This window comes from Vulpes lagopus, chromosome 6 (genome assembly GCF_018345385.1).
Source record: "Vulpes lagopus strain Blue_001 chromosome 6, ASM1834538v1, whole genome shotgun sequence".
Classification (NCBI taxonomy): domain Eukaryota; kingdom Metazoa; phylum Chordata; class Mammalia; order Carnivora; family Canidae; genus Vulpes; species Vulpes lagopus.
In genome coordinates this window covers 46,380,494-46,400,180 of record NC_054829.1, presented here as the reverse complement: position 1 = coordinate 46,400,180, position 19,687 = coordinate 46,380,494, and the positions used below count along the sequence as shown (strand labels likewise).

The 19,687-nt window shown below is 45.9% G+C and overlaps 1 protein-coding gene across 13 annotated transcripts in view; it reads right to left on the bottom strand.

Moving 5' to 3' along the window:
* Positions 1 to 18,796, bottom strand: part of NIN (ninein) — a 98,727-nt gene extending 79,931 nt beyond the window's left edge. For 7 of the 13 annotated variants that reach the window (XM_041758323.1, XM_041758327.1, XM_041758330.1 and 4 more), the window contains exons 1-2: positions 18,194 to 18,424; positions 8,941 to 9,144 (exon numbers count right to left, since the gene is read on the bottom strand). In XM_041758323.1, coding sequence (XP_041614257.1) covers positions 8,941 to 9,123 — 183 coding nt within the window. In that variant the 5' untranslated portion in view covers positions 9,124 to 9,144; positions 18,194 to 18,424. Of the gene's footprint in view, positions 1 to 8,940; positions 9,145 to 9,434; positions 9,533 to 18,193; positions 18,425 to 18,645 lie in introns of those variants that run through there. The other 6 variants (XM_041758328.1, XM_041758329.1, XM_041758336.1 and 3 more) reach the window with 4 other exon arrangements.
* Between the last annotated feature and the right edge of the window lie 891 nt (positions 18,797 to 19,687).

Sequence of the window (19,687 nt, the reverse complement as noted above, 5' to 3'; positions counted from 1 at the left end):
TCTAAAGGTCCAAGGTTTGACAGAGGTTATTAGAGACAGCCCTCCTGAATCTAGTCCTTACACAGTTCCATTCAGTGGGTATTAGCCAGGAAGGTTGGCCAGGAGTCTATGCACCTCAATTTGACTCCCTCTGAAAAATGACCTATACCTATAATCTGGATATTAATCCCATTCAACTTCCAAGACTTTGTTACACCACATTGCAGGGACACTGAGGCCTCATACAAACACACCACCCTTCGAGGTAGTAAAACCTCATCTCATATGGAGATTGCTTATCAGTTAATGGAAGAGCAGACAGTTGGAAAACAAACAAGTTATGTCCAAAGCTGAGGAAGGCATCAGAAAGCCCACACACTCTTCTCATAGAAAATGCCATAAAACCAGCTCAGGAGTGATTTATTCTCACTTTACCTGATTTATTATAAGCTTTGTTTTCCTGCTTCCCAACCCAGTATAGATTGAAGCAGAAAATAAGAGACAGGAGTGCTCTGAGGTGAATACCTCAAGAAGTAACTGCTGACATCTTGGGGTTGAGTAAAGACATGAACTATCTTCTCTCGAGCAAAAATAAAGTATAATTTTTACACTTAAAAAAACCTGGTTTTAAAAACTACACCAAGGACACTTGGGTGATTCAGTGGTTGAGCTTCCCACCTCAGCTCAGGGTGTGATCCTGGGGCCCTAGGATGAGTCCCACATCAGGCTCCCTGCAGGGAGCCTGCTTCTTCCTCTGCCTATGTCTCTGCCTCTCTCTCTCTCATGAATAAATAAATAAAACCTTAAAACACACACACACACACACACACACACACACACACACGCAAAACTATACTAACTATTTAAAAAGACATGCATTCAAAACCCTAATAGGCTAGGATTATCTAGTGTTGAGACAAGGATCTATGTGCCAGTAAGGAAGTGCAGGGAGTATGGCTCTTATAATATAGACAAATAACTGATTGACCAAAAAGATTTTAAATAATCAAGAATAACACCTTATGATGTTTAATAAAAAGTTTGGAATCCCAAATGGTTAACTTTATTTTTAAGACTGTCACTAAATGGGGTAAGGGATCCAGTTGTTAGAAAATTGGATTAATGTGCGTCCTGGATAACACGAGATGAGCAGGTATATTATTGCAGGTTCATGCTTTCCTGGGCATTTGATCTCACAACACCCACGTGAGTCAGTCAAAGCAGGCATCTCCCCGTAGAATTGAGGAGACAGAGCACAAAGAAGGGATGTGCCTTGCTAGATATAGAGGCCTCCCTTCTTGAAGTCTCGGGGTTACGTGCAGAACCCAGGACTTCTGACTGGACTCAGCAAAGCCCAGCAGCCCTGCATGCCCCAGGCATGCTTCACTGCTGGTCTGGCCTCTCAGGGAAATCTATGTGCTGCTCCGTTACATACTCAACTTGACACAAAGCCCATGTAAAGCAGTACACTGGGACCCCAGGGGTAAAGAATCTGGAAAGAATCTTGATTGTGGGAGGGCAGAAGGGGATGGGAGAGAAGAAAGTAGATTAGCACCTGTAAAGCAGAACCTGGTGAGTGCTTCCAGAGATACAAGAACAAGCTGGTGGGACAGCTTTGTGATTTTTGGCTTCCCTAAGATATTCACAGGCAAAGCTTAACAGTTTCTGAAATGGACCTATTAAATCAGCCACATTTTTTTTTTAAAAGAAGGGTCTGTAAAAGACTAAACATGATTAACTTGGAGGTTCTTCATAATCCAGCAATATCTGTCTGATGGACCTCTTCCCCTCCCCTCCCCACACACCCCTAAAAATCCAAGAATGAAAACATGGCAAGCTGATCAAAACAACTAGAGCAGCCTTAAGTCTTAAATTGATCTTTATTTTCCATTCTACAGGGGCAGACAGACACTAGACCTTCCACGTTAAATAACAGTAAATTCCACATCTTCATCTTCCAAGAAGATAATTCTATAACAGAGGCAGGTGACTGCTCTTTCCTACAACGCTCCTGAATACTGATATGCTGGAAGAGCCCCTTAGGGCACATCCCAGAACCAAAATGTTAATAAATGCCCTCTATCGTGAAGAAATGTGCATCAATGGGCTCACTAAGTTGGGAAACTAGAATTTGTAAGTACTATTTTTCTCCTCCAAGGGAGCTTTACCATTGCATTATGTTAAAATTTAGAAATCCCCACAAATACACAATGCAATTAAATCTCACACGGTAACAAGCCTCCAAGCTGTGCATCCCCTGGTTGGTACCCCCTCATTTGAATAATAATTGCTGCCATTCATTTTACAAGCATTCCTCTATCTTGTATGCCTCAAAGGGCAGTTTGCAGCAATGGGAAAATTATGTGATGGGCTAAAAACACACATGACATTTAAACTAAATTAACAGGAAGACTAGTCAAGTCTGATTTTTTTGTCATGTGTCACCACCGCTTAATAGAAATTTACCTCCTCATTTTTCCTCTCCAAATTTCATTTGAATGCTTTTTTAGAAACACAACTTGCCTTTCTGAAAAAAAGTCAAGCACCTCATAAGAAGGAAACGTTACTTCAAACCACACACACACAAAAAAAAAAACCCTGCAACAGGAAGTAGAATAAGGAACTTAACGTTGCATAAAATCATCTCATGCAATCACAGAGATCAAATACATACAGTTTCCACATGTGTGCAGGCAATACTTCAAACAGCCCCAAGATGAGAGGCTTAAGCCAAGTGTTCAACCAAGTGATCTTATTAAACGAGACAAAGGCCCATGTAACTATCATCACACCAAGGAGGTTCGTATCTAACAATACAAAGGGAAATTGATGAAAGAACACTCAAAACATGGAGTGCTAGCTGAAATCGGTAGAGAAAATAGGGCCTCTTCAGAAGATCACTATGTGGGAAAATGTTTACAGGATTATGCAAAAGAGAAGAGACACAGAAAAAGAGACAGTTTCATAATGAAAGACAATTGTGAAAGATTTTATTCTAAATAACGCATGCATTATTGTGGTCATTTACTGCAGACAATGTGAAGAGAGGCGAAGTCCATTTTAAAAGACAAGTCCAAACCTAAAGCAACTGTATGAAGTCATATTCCAAGAGTGATCCAAGAGGCCCTGCCTATAAATGGAAATAGGTGTAAACTGCTGCCACACAAGAGAATTTCTAGCAAATCCATTTTCTACTCCTATGAGCTTTCTCAGGAAATCATTACTGGGAAGTCACTATTTATCAAAGACCCATTCTGGGTATGTAAGGGAAGGAGGGAGAGAAGCATACAGGCAGACTAGAACATAGTAATTAACTGTATGCCTGGCTCTATGTTAAGTCTTTGACACATACAATATAATTCAACCATCATCACGATCTTGGATGGACGGTATTATTTTTTCCATTACACAGATGAGGAAAATTTTTTTAAGATTTTATTTATTTATCTGTGAGAGACACAAAGAGAGAGGCAGAGACATTGGCAGAAGGAGAAGCAGGCTCCCCATGGGAAGCCTGATGCGGGACTCGATCCCAGGACCCCAGGATCATGACCTGAGCCAAAGGCAGACGCTCAACCGCCGAGCCACCCAGGTGCCCCAGATGAGGAAATTTAGGCTCAGACTATATAAAGTAACACGCCCATAGAACTAACAATAGCAGGAATCAGTACTTGAATCCGAGTCTGACTTCAAGCACTGTGCTCTAATGCTATACACTGTCTTGATGTGGTAGCAGTGGGGGCAGGAGGGTGTGGAGAATGAGATTTATTATTGTGCATCTGGAGTCTGAGGAGACCGTGAAGACACACATTCAAATTCAGGGATGGAGAAATCTGGGTTTCTATCTGGCTGCTGCTTGAAATGAGCTGCCTGACCTTGGACAGGTCAATGTACTTCTCCAAGTTCTGGGTTCCAAGGTTTCTCTGCCATATAGATGAACATTAAAGTCTAAAATCAGTGATGAAGGAGCATGTGGGTGGCCCAGTGGTTGAGTGTCTGCCTTTGGCTCAGGTTGTGATCCCAAGGTTCTGGGATCGAGTCCCACGTCGGGCTCCCTGCGTGGAGCCTGCTTCTCCCTCTGCCTATGTCTCTGCCTCTCTCTGTGTGTCTCATGCATAAATACAAATCTTTAAAATAAAATCTGTGATGGACACTAAAGAACTGCCCCCTCTATCCAAACAAGAAGCTACTCATAAGAGTATTGGTGGAATACTACACAAATCAAATCGGCATTATGGACCATACTTTCTCCAGAGGAAGAGACAGTCATTACTGAAATAAAGCAGGTAGAAGAGGACAGCCTTTCCACACCTGTTCCTACCTCTCACCGAGACGTGCTAGTTTTCCCAACAGCCCTCCCCTCACCCTGGCTTCCATCCATACTTCTGAGGGGCTCGAGGTTGGCAGCATGCCAAACTAAAGTTAATTTTGCAATGAGTTTGGCAACAAAGTACTAATACAGAATAGAAGCAAGTCTTGCAGCCTCTTAACCAGAACATCTTCTTATCTCTAATTGGGAACCACAGACCCTTAGGAGTTCAGACCCAGTGGAGACTGTTGTAAAGAAAGGGAGTGATGGTTTACAGAATCACAAGACAAAATAGGAATCAGAAAATACCTTTCACCACTTCAGGTTAAACTATGGTGGTTAAACAAGAAGATAAAGCAACTTCCAGACATTTAACAAGAGATGCCATGACAAATGTTGCCATCCTTTCCTCCAACCCATTAAGAGCCTCAGATTAATAATATGAAACAGGAACATGAACATTGGGTAGTTATAAATAGACACTATTTGATGATCAAGCGTCATTTTGCATACAGAGCACACGTTGAGATAATCATGGCCCGAAGATACTTCTGTATTTCTGATTAACTTTACAAACGGTTAAAGTACATAAGAGAAGGAAATCTTAAAAAGCTTTAATGGACTGGAAACAAACAAGCAAATCCACCACATGAAATTAATCATAATATTTATAAAAGAAGCCCCAAGCACTTTAAAATGAAGGTGGGAAAACTGCACTAAATGATTTATTTGTAAAGCTATCAGATTTTAACACTAAAAATTTCAAAGTGCCTTTTATGACCAAAGTCCACACACCAATGGGACTCTTTGGAAGCCAACTGTGAGCTCTGTGACCAGGTGGCTTGTTCTGATTCTAAAGAGTGCCAAGGACATGGAGCACTTCGGCAACCAGATTCGTATCAGAGAATACAGCAAGGAAACTCCTTAGAATCTCAGGGGTCTGTTTGGTTTCAAAGTTGCTATATTCCTTAAGTAAAGGATAATACATTTTTAAAAATGATATAACTAACAGCTTCAATAAAACCAAGGTAGACTATCATATTTATGTCCTGATTTCTAATGAGAGGCATATGAAAACATTTAATTGAAAGGACACATTTAAGAAACAAAGCAGATAAGCATAGGGGAAGGGAAGGAAAAATAAAATAAGATAAAAACAGAGAGGGAGGAAAACCATAACAGACTCTTAATTCTAGCAAACAAACAGGGTTGCTGAAAGGGAGATGAATGGGGGAATGAGGTAACTGGGCAATGGGTATTAGGGGGGCACATGATACAATGAGCACTGGCTGTGACATGCAACTGATGAATCCTATACTCTACCCTAAAACTAATAATATATGTTAACTAACTTGAATTTTAAAAAATAACAATAAGGGGACATCTGGATGGCTCAGCAGTTGAGCATCTGCCTTTGGATCAGGGCGTGATCCTCAGTCTGGGATTGAGTCCCACATCGGGCTCGCTGCGGGGAGCCTGCTTCTCCCTCTGCCTATGTCTCTGCTTCTCTGTGTCTCTCATGAATAAAAAAAATCTTTAAAAATAATAACAAAAGACAAAAAACACGAAGCACCTGTGACCAATATCAATTGCTTAGATGAAAACTTGGTTCAATAAGCAAGCCAATGCTGTTCTGTTTCCTTATATATTTCTAGTATTTGCTCTCAGGACCGTTCAGCTGCCAGGCACATTACCTGACCAGACTAAAAGGTCTTCAGTATCGTCAGGAGTCCCTGGCCTTGGGCTCCCACCCACCTGACAGGTGCCTAATGGATGACCAAGATGTGGATGGAGCCCTTTTGATACTGTAGCAGGAAACACCTACCGGCAATGTCCTGCTTCCTTCAAATCAGTGATCCACAATCATCAGGTATTTCAAACACTTATTTGGCGAGTACCATGCTCAGGGGAATATGACTTCAAGTTATAAAGCAAGATCAGATAGATGAATTGAAACATAATTTGGGAAAAAAAAAAAAGAAAAGAAAAAAGAAACATAATTTGGGGGGTAAATGGCCTAGTAGCAAAATGCATGAAAATGGCAAGTCAATTTCAATCGTTTTCCTTAACAACTGTCAAAAGAAATATTGAGCTTAAAAAAAAAACAGAAAGTTATTACAGATGGATTTTAAAAGAAAAAAATAAACAGAAATATTCATATTCTTGAGGAGAACAATGCTTTTTATCTTCTTTTTCAAGAAAAAAAGAGTAATTCAGCTCAATTCCAATAAAGGTAAACTTGGAAGTTTTGTTTTATTTAAAAACTCTACTTATTAAAATTTAAAGATAATTTTAAACTCTAAAAATCCAAGAAGCTGTTGGATATTACTATATCCAAAAGCCAATCTAATGGAAAACCTTATCTATGATAAACATAAATATGTTGCACCTATAACATAGACTAGCAGAATGCCTGACATGCAGGACCCCGACAATACACATTTGTTGAATTAATGAGTAGTTGAATATATTTGGATTTGTCATGCTATTTCTTTGTCCTTGTGTATGAAGCAAACTGTGAACTCTTATAAGTTTTTCTATAAATACCTGCTAAAGAGAGGAAGGATGACTGGCATTGAAAAAAACTTATAAATTTCCAACTTATGATCCATACTCAATATTATCATGAAGGTTTTGGCACTTAGAATTATTCAGTGAGTCCTAAGGAATTTTTTCCTTCTAATTTAAAATTATAGACCATATAGAGTATCTTAAGAACATATGGCCAAGTTTATGTGATCATCTGAGGAGAATAATTCTGTTTCATAAAAAATGCAAATCGAACAGTAGTGCATTAATTCATGCCAACCCTGCTCTCAAGACAGTCACCAGGGACCTCCCACATGAAATCAATATGCATACATCTATTTAACTTTTATCACTGGCTCACTAAGTAAATATCAGGCTATAGACCACTTAGGTATTCATTATTCACAAGCAAATAGCAAACGTAAAAAGCGGGCTGATAGTGTCAAGTCGTTAACAAATCAATCGATAACTGTTCCCTTGTTTTAGTTTGCTGAATGAGGGCAAAGATGTGCAACATCTGGAGAGCAGACTGTTAATGTGCTACCAAGGTGCAATCTGTTAACGGCAGAGGGTTGTATATTTACGCTGACTTGGAGACAACCTCTCAAGGAAACGTGAGGTTGTATCTGTCTTCTCAGGCTTTAATAAGCACTGAGACAGATCCACTCTTGGTACTACTCCTTGTATACCAAAGGGTTGAGATCTCCAAGGACCACAGTGGGAAGCGAGACTCCCTTGCCTCCCCAAGGTGTCCGCGAATGAGACAGAACGAAAACACATTTGAGTGCCTTGCATGATGAGGAGCAAAGGATTTCATCCCCAAACCTCCCATTTCTATGGCTTCTGAAGCAAGATTTCAGCATTTTTCAGAGACCACATGTATCCCCAAGCAACTAATCCCTCCCCTCCCAGAGTGAACAAGAATGGTTCCAGTTTCGTAAAACACCTCACATTTGTTTTTCCTAAGTGTGAGCCCTGATAAACATGACATTCACAGTGCCAAACCCCTGAGAATAGCATCCTTTGTACATTCATTTTAGGATGATCGCTACTCCCGTCTGTCTTGTGTCACAGACAGGCAATACGTCGTGCTGTATCTGAGGTCACTTACCCAACGTGTCAACGTGTCAACTAAGAGACAATGAAAATGAAATGAAAAAAAGGAAATTCAGTCACTGGAATAAAGCTGAATTTCACAACTCCTTCCCCACTTCATACCACATGATAAAAACCATTGTCTACAAAGTGTCATCAATGACAACAACAGAGCTCGGAGAATTGCCCACTTTTTCCTTTCATCTGTTCTAAAAAATCAATAGCAAGACTCAAAGCCATACAAATGATGCTCTTAGAATTATAAGAACTAAAGACAATATAAGGTAGAGACAGAGAGAACATCCTTCCCACTAACAGCAAGAGTTCAAAAGGTCCCTCCTCACCCTGTACTCATTTCTGTGACTTGATCTGTGGGGACAACATTGACTATTTGTTGTCAAATGCAGAAGTTACCATCAGCATAAGCACATATCCCTGCTGGAAGCAAGTCGTGCTGGGTTTTAAATGAACCTGCACTGTATTTACTTACCCTCCTGTCTTATTTCCTAGGTGAAAGGTTTAATTAATACTTCACCCCAGAAGCAATCTGCACAAGAAACAGCTTTATTGGGAGTAGAAGTCATAACAGCAATCCGTTCATTCTGTGAGTGGCAATTTTCTTACTGTGTTTTCCTTCTCTTCAAGGGAGATCGTGGTCCCCTCCCTCTGCCCCAATGATAAATGCAGAGTCCATAAAATGATCCACAATGAACGAGCATTGGAAAACATGCTCTCATTGCCCCTTTTTCTGTCTTCATCTAAGATGCTCAGGGCACCCCTTTATTCCAGAACACAAATCCAAGCAGGCCCTCCTCCATAACACGAGCAAACCACACTGTTGGGTCCTGCCATTATATTTTCTCTGTTTATCAGCTTGGCAGCTAGGGGCACACACAGCCAGGATGTCAGAAGCAAGTTGCAACACGCTTGCTCTGCACACACTCCACCCCCGCCCGCCCCGCCAGCACCTGACAGAAGCTGCACCCACTTCCCTCCCGCTGCCTGCCTTCTCCCCCTCCCCACCTTACCCTGCCCAACAGGTTGTCCTGAAGCAGCGTCTCCTGGAGCACGGGGGCCACCTCCTCCAAGCTCAACATGTGGCAAAGGTCGGTGAGTTCCTCCTGTCCCAAGGACCCAGTGCCCGTTGTATCAAAACTGTCAAACAGCTCCTTGAGTCGAGCCTCATGCTGGTCCTGCTCCACCTCATCCATCCCATAGCCCACGGAGCTCACCTGTGTGGAACAGAGACAAGGGCGGGTTGTGGCAGCCCCGGGAGTCCCACCCGTGCCCTGGCCAGCCCCTCGGGAATGCTCTGTGTGGCCTGGCCCCTGGTGCTGGTCGATCAGGACCTCAGTGGAGGCAGGCAAGAGAGGTGATGCTGCCCCCCCACCCCCGCCATCCCCTGCCCCAACCCCCAGCAAGACGGTAGGGCTCTCCAGGAGCCAGCCCTGGCCAGCCCAGTTCCCACAGGCACTCACACCAGGGCCACAGCCACAGGCCGGGTCATGCGGGGTAACGTTACCAGAATGAGGGAGTCTCCTCTCCTGCCTGGTCTTCAGGCGGGCAGCCAGTCTCAAACTCAAGACCAAAAGAGCAGTTCTCTCATCAGCTCATCTGGCCCTGGACTTACAGAAGGTGAAAGGCCACTTCAGATACTCAGTGCTTTCAAACTAATTGGTAGACCAATAGGCTGTGGGGCCTGAGCTTCCATGCAAGTTGGCGAGCTCCAGCCCGCCTGCCCAGATGTTGCAACCCACCCCTGTGGCCAGCCTATTTAGTTCCACTTCGTTCAGCCTAGATGCCCCCCACCACTGTTGGCCTGAAGACTTGCAGCGAGAAGCACTAGATGAACATGTCTGATACAAAACCACCTCCCTGTTTACATGAGACACACGCCTTTTACACAAGTTCCTCAAAAAGCTGCACAATTAACTTCACTGGTGCAATTACATGAGGTGTGACAGGAAGAGCAGTCCCTGAAGCTCACTTTAGTCCCCAGGAGCTTTAGGTAATGCCTAGTTGCCTAGAGAAACGGGAAAACACTACTCCAAGCTTTCAGATTATGAGGTTCAGAGGAGCTGCAGACCAGACGAATCATACAGAGTCTCAGGGAACCTCCCTTATCCAGACCATCTCACATCTGCACACCTGGTCAACCTGTTTTATGTCCTCTGGACCACCCCCAACCCCCAACCCTTCTGTTTCTCTACCTTTCCTGGGATCAATAAAAACGTGGACTCATGATGAACTCAGAATCATTTTTGCTAAAAATATACATCATGAAATTCTAGGTACCTCCTATCTTAAGAGTGAAATCTGGGGGTTTTTTGCTTACACGGTATTTAATTTTTAATGTGGTGTGGCTTCCAATAATAAGCCTGAAACCTGCCCATCTGAAGCTCCCTTCACCATGATGCAATAGAGCCAAACACAGCGTATACCCTGGAGACGGTGACCTCAGCCATCTGAAACAAGGCTCTCAGAATCAGCTCCTTGACTATAAGCAGCACTTTAAAAAATATATTTTCTTGCCAATACATTTTTTACTATGATAAAAAAAAAACACATAACATGAAATTTTACAAAAATTTATTAACAAAATGTTAGGTGTAAGGACAATCTTCACTATATGTTGTGTTGTTGTACAGATCTCCAGAACTTTTTTCATCTTGCATGACTGAAACTGTACCCACCACAGAGAAACTTCCCACTGCCCTCCTCCCCCAGCTCCTGGCAATCACCATTCTAGTTTTAAAAGCAGCACCTCTGAGGCACCTGGGTGGCTCAGTGGTTGAGTGTCCGCCTTTGGCTCAGGTCATGATCCTGGGGTCCTGGGATGGAGTCCCACATCAGACTCCCTGCAGGGAGCCTGCTTCTCCCTCTGCCTAGGTCTCTGCCCTTCTCTCTGTGTCTCACATGAAAAAATAAATAAAATCGTAAGAAAAAAAAAAAAAAGGCACAAAACAAAAAGCTCTGAGTGGGCAGCCCTGGTGGCTCAGTGGTTTAGCACCATCTTCAGCCCAGGGCATGATCCTTGGAGACCCAGGATCAAGTCCCACATCGGGCTCCCTGCGAGGAGCCTGCTTCTCCCTCTGCCTGTGTCTCTGCCTCTCTTTCTCGCTCTGTGTCTCTCATGAATAAATAAATAAAATCTTAAAAAAAAAAAAAAAGCCCTGAGTAAGGGAACTCTCTAACTTAGAGGTGATGTTCATAGAGCAGATGGGAAACATAGGCAACATGCAAGTTCAGGTGTTGAACATGGACAGGACTGAAAACGAGAGAAGCTTCCATCACACGTCAGTGCCACTCTAGGCAGTGCTTTCTTCCCACAGACACTGTTCAAAATACTACCAGCTAAAACAGAGCCTTGACCATCCCAAGAGTTTCAGCAGAACTAGGTGGATTCAAAAAGTTCCACCACTCTTCAGTTTTTACTGGGGCCACTCATTAAAGCAATGTAGCACCATCTAGATCCAGGCTCCTGGTCCGGGTATGTGTGTGTGTGTGTGTGTGTGTGAGAGAGAGAGAGAGAGAGAGAGAGAGAGAGGGAGAGAGAGAGAGAGAAGTGGAGAATGGGTCTTCTAATTATCAGCTTTTCTATTACTAAGGTGCTGCGGGCTCTGGCTGCCTTCCCAGGGTTGGTCTGTTGGGTTAACTAATCACCATGCAAATGTTTTCAAAATAAGTTGAGAGTGCTATATAAACATCAGAGCATCAGAAAAGAAACACCAAGGTGTTAAGCAAAGCCACAAAAGTTAGGAATTTAGAGAAGGCCAATGCCTAGCTAATGAGATTTACTCAGAGTCTGCACGTTGCTGTTGGCTAACATCTGAGAACACCCAGGTGTGCTGGGATTTTCAGGATTGCGAGAGCTCTCAGCCCCACTCTGGGTTTTACAGTCCCGTGGGCTACAATCTGACCAACTTCATAAAAGGCTGCCTATTCGACTTTCACTTGATTTTGCATTAAAAAAAAAAAAAACTCAAAAGTGAAAGAATTCTAACATTTCCTCTTTTTCAAATTATTTTTAAGGGGCGGGGATAGGTTCATTTAGACCAATGAAAGAAAATCCTAAAACTCATCATGTACTGCAAAGTCCTGATCTTATCCATAGCTCTGAATTTCATAAACTATCATTCCCTGTTCTTTGGGAGGTCACTGGATTTTCACTAAATCAATCTCTTCACAGCAGCTTTCCTTTTCTATCTCTTTATTTCATCTCCCTCCTTCCCAAGACACTGTGCTTCAGAAAACATTCTTTTGACTGAAGGGGTGGAAAACAGCCCCAAATCTGCGGAACAAATGAGCATACGGAAACATCCAAACGATGTTACATATGGTGACAAGTTGTCAGTCCTCATTTGGCACAGAATGCATTTTTACTGGTTGATATTATTCCCCAAATGTTCATGAGTAATTTCATGTGCAAGAATTTTTTTCTCCTCACTTGGCAGAAATTTCCTTAAGGACAAGGTCCACAACTCATTTCTTTTACATCCTCCCCCAGATCCATAGTACAGTCTGTTCCTCACACCAGGGACCCAGTAAACATCATGGACTGACAGTGTAGGGAGATCCCTTGAGTGGAAACTTACCCTGAATGAGTGATAAAATGAGCATTTGAAGACTTTGAAATGCCTGTTTCTTCCACAAGCACACCTCTCCTTCCCCATCCAACCCTTTTTTCAAAGGCATTTTCAGTCTTAGATGTAACTAAGCAGTAGAAAGCCAGAATCCATCCCAAAGTGTAGCATCCAGAACTGGCTGGAGTTTAAGGAGTTAGTAATTAAGCGAATAGATTCATAAACTTCAGCCGCATTTGTAGGGATTTGGGGTGGGGGGTGGGGGCGGGAATTCTAGGACATGACTTTGGAGGAGAATCTAAACTAAACACTTTCCAAAGTCCTCTTGTTTATAGAATAGGGATAATAATACCTAACTGAAAGGGCTGTCTTGGGGGTTAAAGATGGCAACCAGGGATCCCTGGGTGGCGCAGCGGTTTGGCGCCTGCCTTTGGCCCAGGGCGTGATCCTGGAGACCCGGGATCGAATCCCACATCGGGCTCCCGGTGCATGGAGCCTGCTTCTCCCTCTGCCTTTATCTCTGCCTCTCTCTATCTCTCTGTGACTATCATAAATAAATAAAAATTAAAAAATAAATAAATAAATAAAAATAAAGATGGCAACCAAGTGACAGGACAGTCCCAGAGAAAGAGGAGAATTGAGAAAACCACTAAGAAAACAGGAGCGACTGACAAAGGAGGGGTAAACTGAAGAAAGGTAACTTAGTCAACAGCCAGAGATCGGCCTTCAGAGAAGCAGAGTAGAGGCTGTGGAATGCCTCACAGAGAAGAATGCACAGAGCAGGTAATGCATATATAAATAATATTATAAGGGCAGCCCCGGTGGCGCAGCGGTTTAGCGCCGCCTGCAGCCCAGAGACTGATCCTGGAGACCCGGAATCGAGTCCCGCGTCGGGGTCCCTGCGTGGAGCCTGCTTCTCCCTCTGCCTCTCTCTCGCTCACTCTGTATCTCTCATGAGTAAATAAAATAAAATCTTTAAAAATAAATAAATAAATATTATATTACTAAATGGTTAGCGGCAGCAAGTTAAGACTCCGTGCCTCCCCCATCTTTAAAAGCAGATTACTGATACATTTAACATCAAACAAAAGCAGAAAGGCTGAAATATAGTTGGAGTTAAGAAGAAACTTTTTTTTTTTAAACTTCCGAGCACCTACTCTGAGTGTGGCCTACACTGAGTACTTCACATAAATGATCTCATTTAATCCTTCTAATTCTTTAAAGTAGACATCATATTCCCATTTTAAGATGTAAAATCAGGCAACTCATCCAAGGATACAGTGCTAATATGGGGGTGGAGCTGAGATCTGAACTCTGGACTCTATAAATTATGCTCTCAATCCTATGCATGCACACACAACACATGAATGTAACCACTGAAATGACATTAAGGCAAATCCCTTATCTCCACCTTCATGTGTTAATCAGCTAATAAAGAGTACCAAGTACCAGAAACCACCATGAAAACCTGATGGCCACAAATTCCTCCAAATTGGAGTGAGGGGAAGAGTGGGGTTTCTTCCTCCCTACCTCTCAAACCATTTATTGAATAATTATAGCCTATAAGGCATAGTGATACACATAACAAGCACTCTTTTTTTTTTTTTTTTTCCAAGCAGAGTTGGGATTTAGAGCAAAGAAGAAATGCATTTGTTTTTTTTTTTTAATAAAAATGATCAGGAAGAGTCCCCTATCTTCAACAGTGGGCACAATCCAGAAATTGATCACTGTTAAATTACTTCCTCAGAACACTTAAGTATGTCTAATCTGTGCCATCAATGCTTTCCAGAGTTAAAGCCTACAGACACCCACCAGAGACAGAAATCTTACTCAGAGATGAAGAAAGTTGGGTTTTGAGTGACAACTCCTCCTTCAAATCACAAAGGACAATTCCAATTTTATAAACCTACCACAACCCAGGGCCTCTCCTCACCATCTACCTTCCCCATCAAACTGACAGAAAGTCTTTACAATTCCGTTGGAATAGAAGGGCGAGTGTGGCAATATTTTGGAGTTTTAACCTAGGGATGGATAAATAAGAGGCAGATGCGCAGAGCCATTTATCAAAACATTTACCACCCAATAACCACCCATACTGAGAACTATTTGGAGCATTTTCCTTCCAAATAACTCAAAACAGGGCTGCCAAAATGCGCAGCCCCTGACAGGGATGTCCATTACAGATCTGTGTTACTGCGCTCCGCTCGGCAACCCTGGCTGATGAATACAATGCCAACTGGGACTGGAAAATAGGTGGAGGTACAGCTGGAATAATGAAGTCCCCAACATAAGGCCAACATGAAGTGGATACATGAACTTATGAACTTTCCAGCATCCGAGGTACAGAAAGGAGTTTGTAAGAATGGCACCCCAGCCAAAGGGGAACTCTGTTCTGGGACAGAGGGAGTGAAAAAGGGACAAAGTCTGGCAAGGGAAAACCAAATAATAAATGAACACAATGCCAGAGCCCCTAGCCCAGGCCTTTTATTTCCCTCCAGATGGTCCAGCAGCTGAACAGCTACGAGGAATGTCTGGATGCCCCTCTTGGCTCAGCCGCTCTCCTTGGGTATCATAATAGATGCTTTTAGATTTGTGTTCAGACATAGCTGTTGGGGGTCCACAGACCAGGCAGTGACCACCAAGTGACTAATTTAGTTACTTTATAACAAAAGGGGTGAACATGGACAAACCTTACTTTGGGAAAGCTTTTCATTCATGCCTTCGGCTTTCACCATTTGGCAAGTCAGAGCCTCCCAACGCCAATGATCAAATTAAAATGTTTCTTTTTCTTCTCTTTTTTGCAAACACTTTAATTGCAAAGATTTCCAGTCTTGTCAATTTGGACTCACTTCAGTATATAACGAAATAGTGACAAGAATAAATTCAGTTTCAGCAAAGGCTTTAATAGAAAACGCAACTGTCCCTATTTACATATCTCTATAGGATATTTCTGCCAGAAATTATTGCTGCTCATCAAAATGACTCCTGTGAGGTAACCTCCTCTCAGTTCCCAGCAGTACCTCAGTTCTAGCTGGATACCACAAGCACCAGAGCATCACCAAGAATAAAATCATGGCAGAAAGAACACAAAAGTTTAAATGCCACTACACACACAAAAAAAGTCACGTTACATAGATTTGAAAGAAAGTAACCACCTTTGCTGACTACATCCTACTTGCATTTATTCTAAAACATTCAAAATATTTTTCATATTTTACTATCCTGAATGATGGGCCAAAACCAAGCTTTTGTTAAATCTAACAGTGAGGTAGATTACCAAACAGGGAGTCAACTCAGGGTAGCTGGAGGAAGAAAATCATTAGCCTCGCACGTTCAATCAATAGCCTGTAATCAGCTACTAAGAAAATTACAGAAGCAGAAAACATGTTTGTTACTTTCTTGAAAGAGACTGCTTATAGCAACTTTCACTTCTTGAGCCGTATTTACTGGAATTAATTCAGAATGCCTGCAGCTATGAGCACAGTTCCCCGAGGGAGAGCTTCTCTTCTCACATCTATAAACAATAGTTGCCCAACTTTGTTTTTTTATGTGAACATTAGAACATAAATACTTTGTAATTTTTCCATCCAAAAGCTTGAATAAATGATTAACTGCTGATACAGATTGCAACAAAGAAGTGTTCTAATTTTGGGGGGGAAAAGTTGCTCACTTACATATTCCCATAATCTTTAAAAATTCTACTTGTAATAAGATAAAAACATCTTTTTGCAAGCCTCAGTTTCTCCACCAGCTCCTGCCCAGCAGATGTAAGCTCAACAGCCAGAATTCAAACCACATAATTTACTGGCTTACAGATGAATTGGCATCTGTAAAAATAAACCTCCCAAAGAGGCTGCTTGAAGCCCACTAAAATGCTCTGGCTCAACTTGCCAACCCTTTATAAATGTAAGACTGATAAAATGTATTTTCATTATCAACAGAAAATGGAAGCATCAAGATTGGTGAAATGTTAGAAAGTCATTTGCAGTGACATTTAAAACAATTTATTTTAGCAACATTTGACTTAAGATAAGAATATTGCCTATTAAATCAAGGTTGGCTGTTCAGGATTCACTGGGGCCCTATTCTCCCCCTCTGCGACAGTTAACATCTTTTGACATTATGGGTCATCACATATCTAAAATGAAAAAAGATGACGAAAGACACCAGGCCATTCTGAGCAAGTGCCTATTAAAATGACTGATCTTTGACATTTTAATGCAAAGACTATGCCTGTGATGGCTTCCCTTCCATTGCCCCTGTAAAGGCTTCTCCTGCCTTGGCAATATCTTTATTGATGCCCAACCCATTTGGAACATCTGTAAGTCCTTCCCTTTATCTCTGCTGAGATTAAGAATGCTTCCCCCGGCGGAATGGCCAGAGAATGGGTGAAAATAAACCTACAAAGGAACTCCCCAGGAGTTCACCTCACCTCCCTAAGAACATTGACAAAGGCTGAAGAGATAACTGGTTTTTCAGCCAGCCTGTCATGTTACTTTTATGCACGGCCTGGAAATTTTCACAAACTCCAGAGCAAGATCTGCCAATATATCAGGTCATCCACCAAGACGCTAGCCACTAGAGAAGATTCGAGATAAAATTAAGCTGACACAGGAAAAATACATTTCCTTGTAGACTGTCAAGCCGCTGGAAACAAGCCGACGTAAGATTTTGTCAACATACAGAAGGGAGCCCAACTGAGAAATCGTCCATGACCTCAGAAGCTCAGCCCATGTGCCACGATGGACTTTATCAGGATTCTAATCCTAAAAGGCTACCGTGTCACAAAAGATAACCATGCGATCGGTTTTGATTTCACAAATTCAGGAGTTAGGTTGTATTTGCCATTCGAGTCCATCTCAAGAACTCCTCTGCCCCTGTTAAATAAGGAAGGCACAGGATCTCCTGATAGCTAAGTTGTCTGGCAAGGTACGCGCTAGGGCAATCTTTCCAGCTCCCGTTTTATGCGCACCTCTACCCCGGTTTGCCCAGGGCTGAGACTCGGAAAATGCCTCTCCCTCTCTCTCTAACTTCACAGAGGGAGCTTTCAGCAGTGAAGTGTTTCCAGCAGCTTTGTCCTTTTGTCAGCGACCGGTCTGGTCGTTGCAGAAGCCCAGCCCCGGGGACCCTGGCGGCCTCCCCCGCAGCGCTCCACACTTGCGCCGCGCGGGGCTGGCCAGCAAGGCTTTCAGGCAACAGCCGCGTGTCGTGTCGTCCTTTTCCCCTTAGTCCTAGTGACTGCGCTGGGGAAGTCCTCCTATATGCGTTTTCCCCACACACCTTCTAAGACCCCCCTCGCGCCGTTTAAGGGCCGCAAACTGCTCCGGCTGCTCAGAGAGCCCAGGCTCATCACCTCGGGTCTCCCCCGGCGTCTCGATCGCAAGTCGGCCTGGGGGGCACAAGGCAACTGGACAACCCGCCTTCTGCTCCCTCGGGGACTCCGCGCGCTGGGGGCCCTGCCCACGGGAGCGGCCTTCCGCGGGCGGCTGCGGGCCGGGACCACGCGGGCGAAGGAGGGCCCCAGCCCCGGCTGCGCTGCGGGGCGCGGAGGCGGGGGCGGAGGCGGGCGCGCAGCCCCGGGCCCGGCGCCCTGCGTGCAGCTGCGCCTCCGCCCCGCAGCCCATCGCACCCCAAGCCTCCGACGCCCCATTGTGTCACCAGGCAGCGCACAGGCTCGGCCCGCGCCGTCCTCGCCTACCTTCCGGCGGCCTCTCCGTCGCGCCCGCGCCGCCGGCCGCCCGCTCCGGAGCTCTGCAAAGCCGAGGGGGACGCTTTGTTAGGGCTCGGGACGCGGGACAGCACTTCGCAGCCGGCGCCGCGGGTCCCGGGCGTCCTTCAAGAGGACGCGACTGGGGACCCGCGCGAGCGTCATTTCCATATGTAAGGGGCCGGCGCGTACAAAAGCGCGGCTCTCCGGGGCCGCGGCGCGCATCCTCCCCGCCCCCGGCCCGCCCCGCCCCGCCCCGCCCCCGCCCCGGCCCCGGGAGCGCCCCGCGCGGGCGCAGCTCCCGCCCCGGCCCCGGGCGCCGCAGGGGAAGCCCCAGCCCGTCCCGCGGCGGGGGCGGCGGGGGAGGCGGGGGGCGGGGGGCGGCGCGAGGCCTCCGCGCACCCCAGGCCGCGGGGGGGGCCCCGGAGCGGGCTCCTGCTCACCGCGCTGCGGGGCTCAAGCGCCCGGCGCCGCCGCAGGGACCATGCCGCGGGCGCGCTCTGGGCTCGGAGGCGGCGGCGGCGGGACGGCCGCGCCCAGCGCGCTCGGCTCCCGGCTCGGCCGCGGCCACCCGGAGCTCCGGACGCGGGGAGGAAGGGCCGGGCCGGCGCGGCGGGGAGGAGCCAGGGCGGCGCGGGCCCGGGCGCGGCTCCTCCTCCGCGGCCCGCGGCGCCGGGCAGCCGGGGGAGGAGCGCCGAGCGGCCTCCCGGCCCCCGCGGGGTGCGCCCCCGCCCCCCCGCCCCGGCCCGCTCGGGTCGCGGGACCCCGGGGAGCCCCGTCCCGGCAGTCGCTTGGAGGTCGGACGCCCGGGTCCGCGCGGCGCAGGTGGGGGGGGCCGGAGCCTCGAGGCGGCCAAGCCGGGGCTGCGGCCCCCGCGACCCCCGCCCCGCCGCGCCCGGACACCCAGGCAGCCGCGGCTCCGGGCGAGGAAAGGCCTCGGCCCCGGGCCGGCGGGACCCGGGGGGGGGGGGGTAAGGTGCCCTCTTGCCCCCGGCGGTCCCGGATTTCTTGGCCCTTGGGCGCTCCTTGGCCGTCCTTGGAAGAGGGCTGGGGACAGAAGAGCGCCTGACTTGGCTCCGGGCTGAGCGACCCTCCGCGACCCTCCGCGACCCTCCCACCCCGTCCGGCCGGCTTCGCACCTGCCCACCGCGTCCTCGGAGGCTCCCAGCCCGTACCCAGCCTCCCGCGGCTCTTCCAACCTCCGTCACTGGCCACACTGCTCGGAAATTCCTTGGAACCGGCAGTTCTCCAGCCAGGGAGTGTTCAATACTTACCACCTCCTACCCCTACTCCACAGCTCCCCCCCAAAATCTCTCCTTTCTAACCCCCGTCTTTACACTTTGATTTGGATACAAAACAGGACCCCAAGTCCAAGCCTGTAGGCAGCAGCTGTGGGCAGGTGACATCCACTGTGCTGTCTTTGAACTGCAGGGTTAAACGCTATTGGCCTTGAAGAAGGAGCCGCTTCATCCATCATAACCCCTA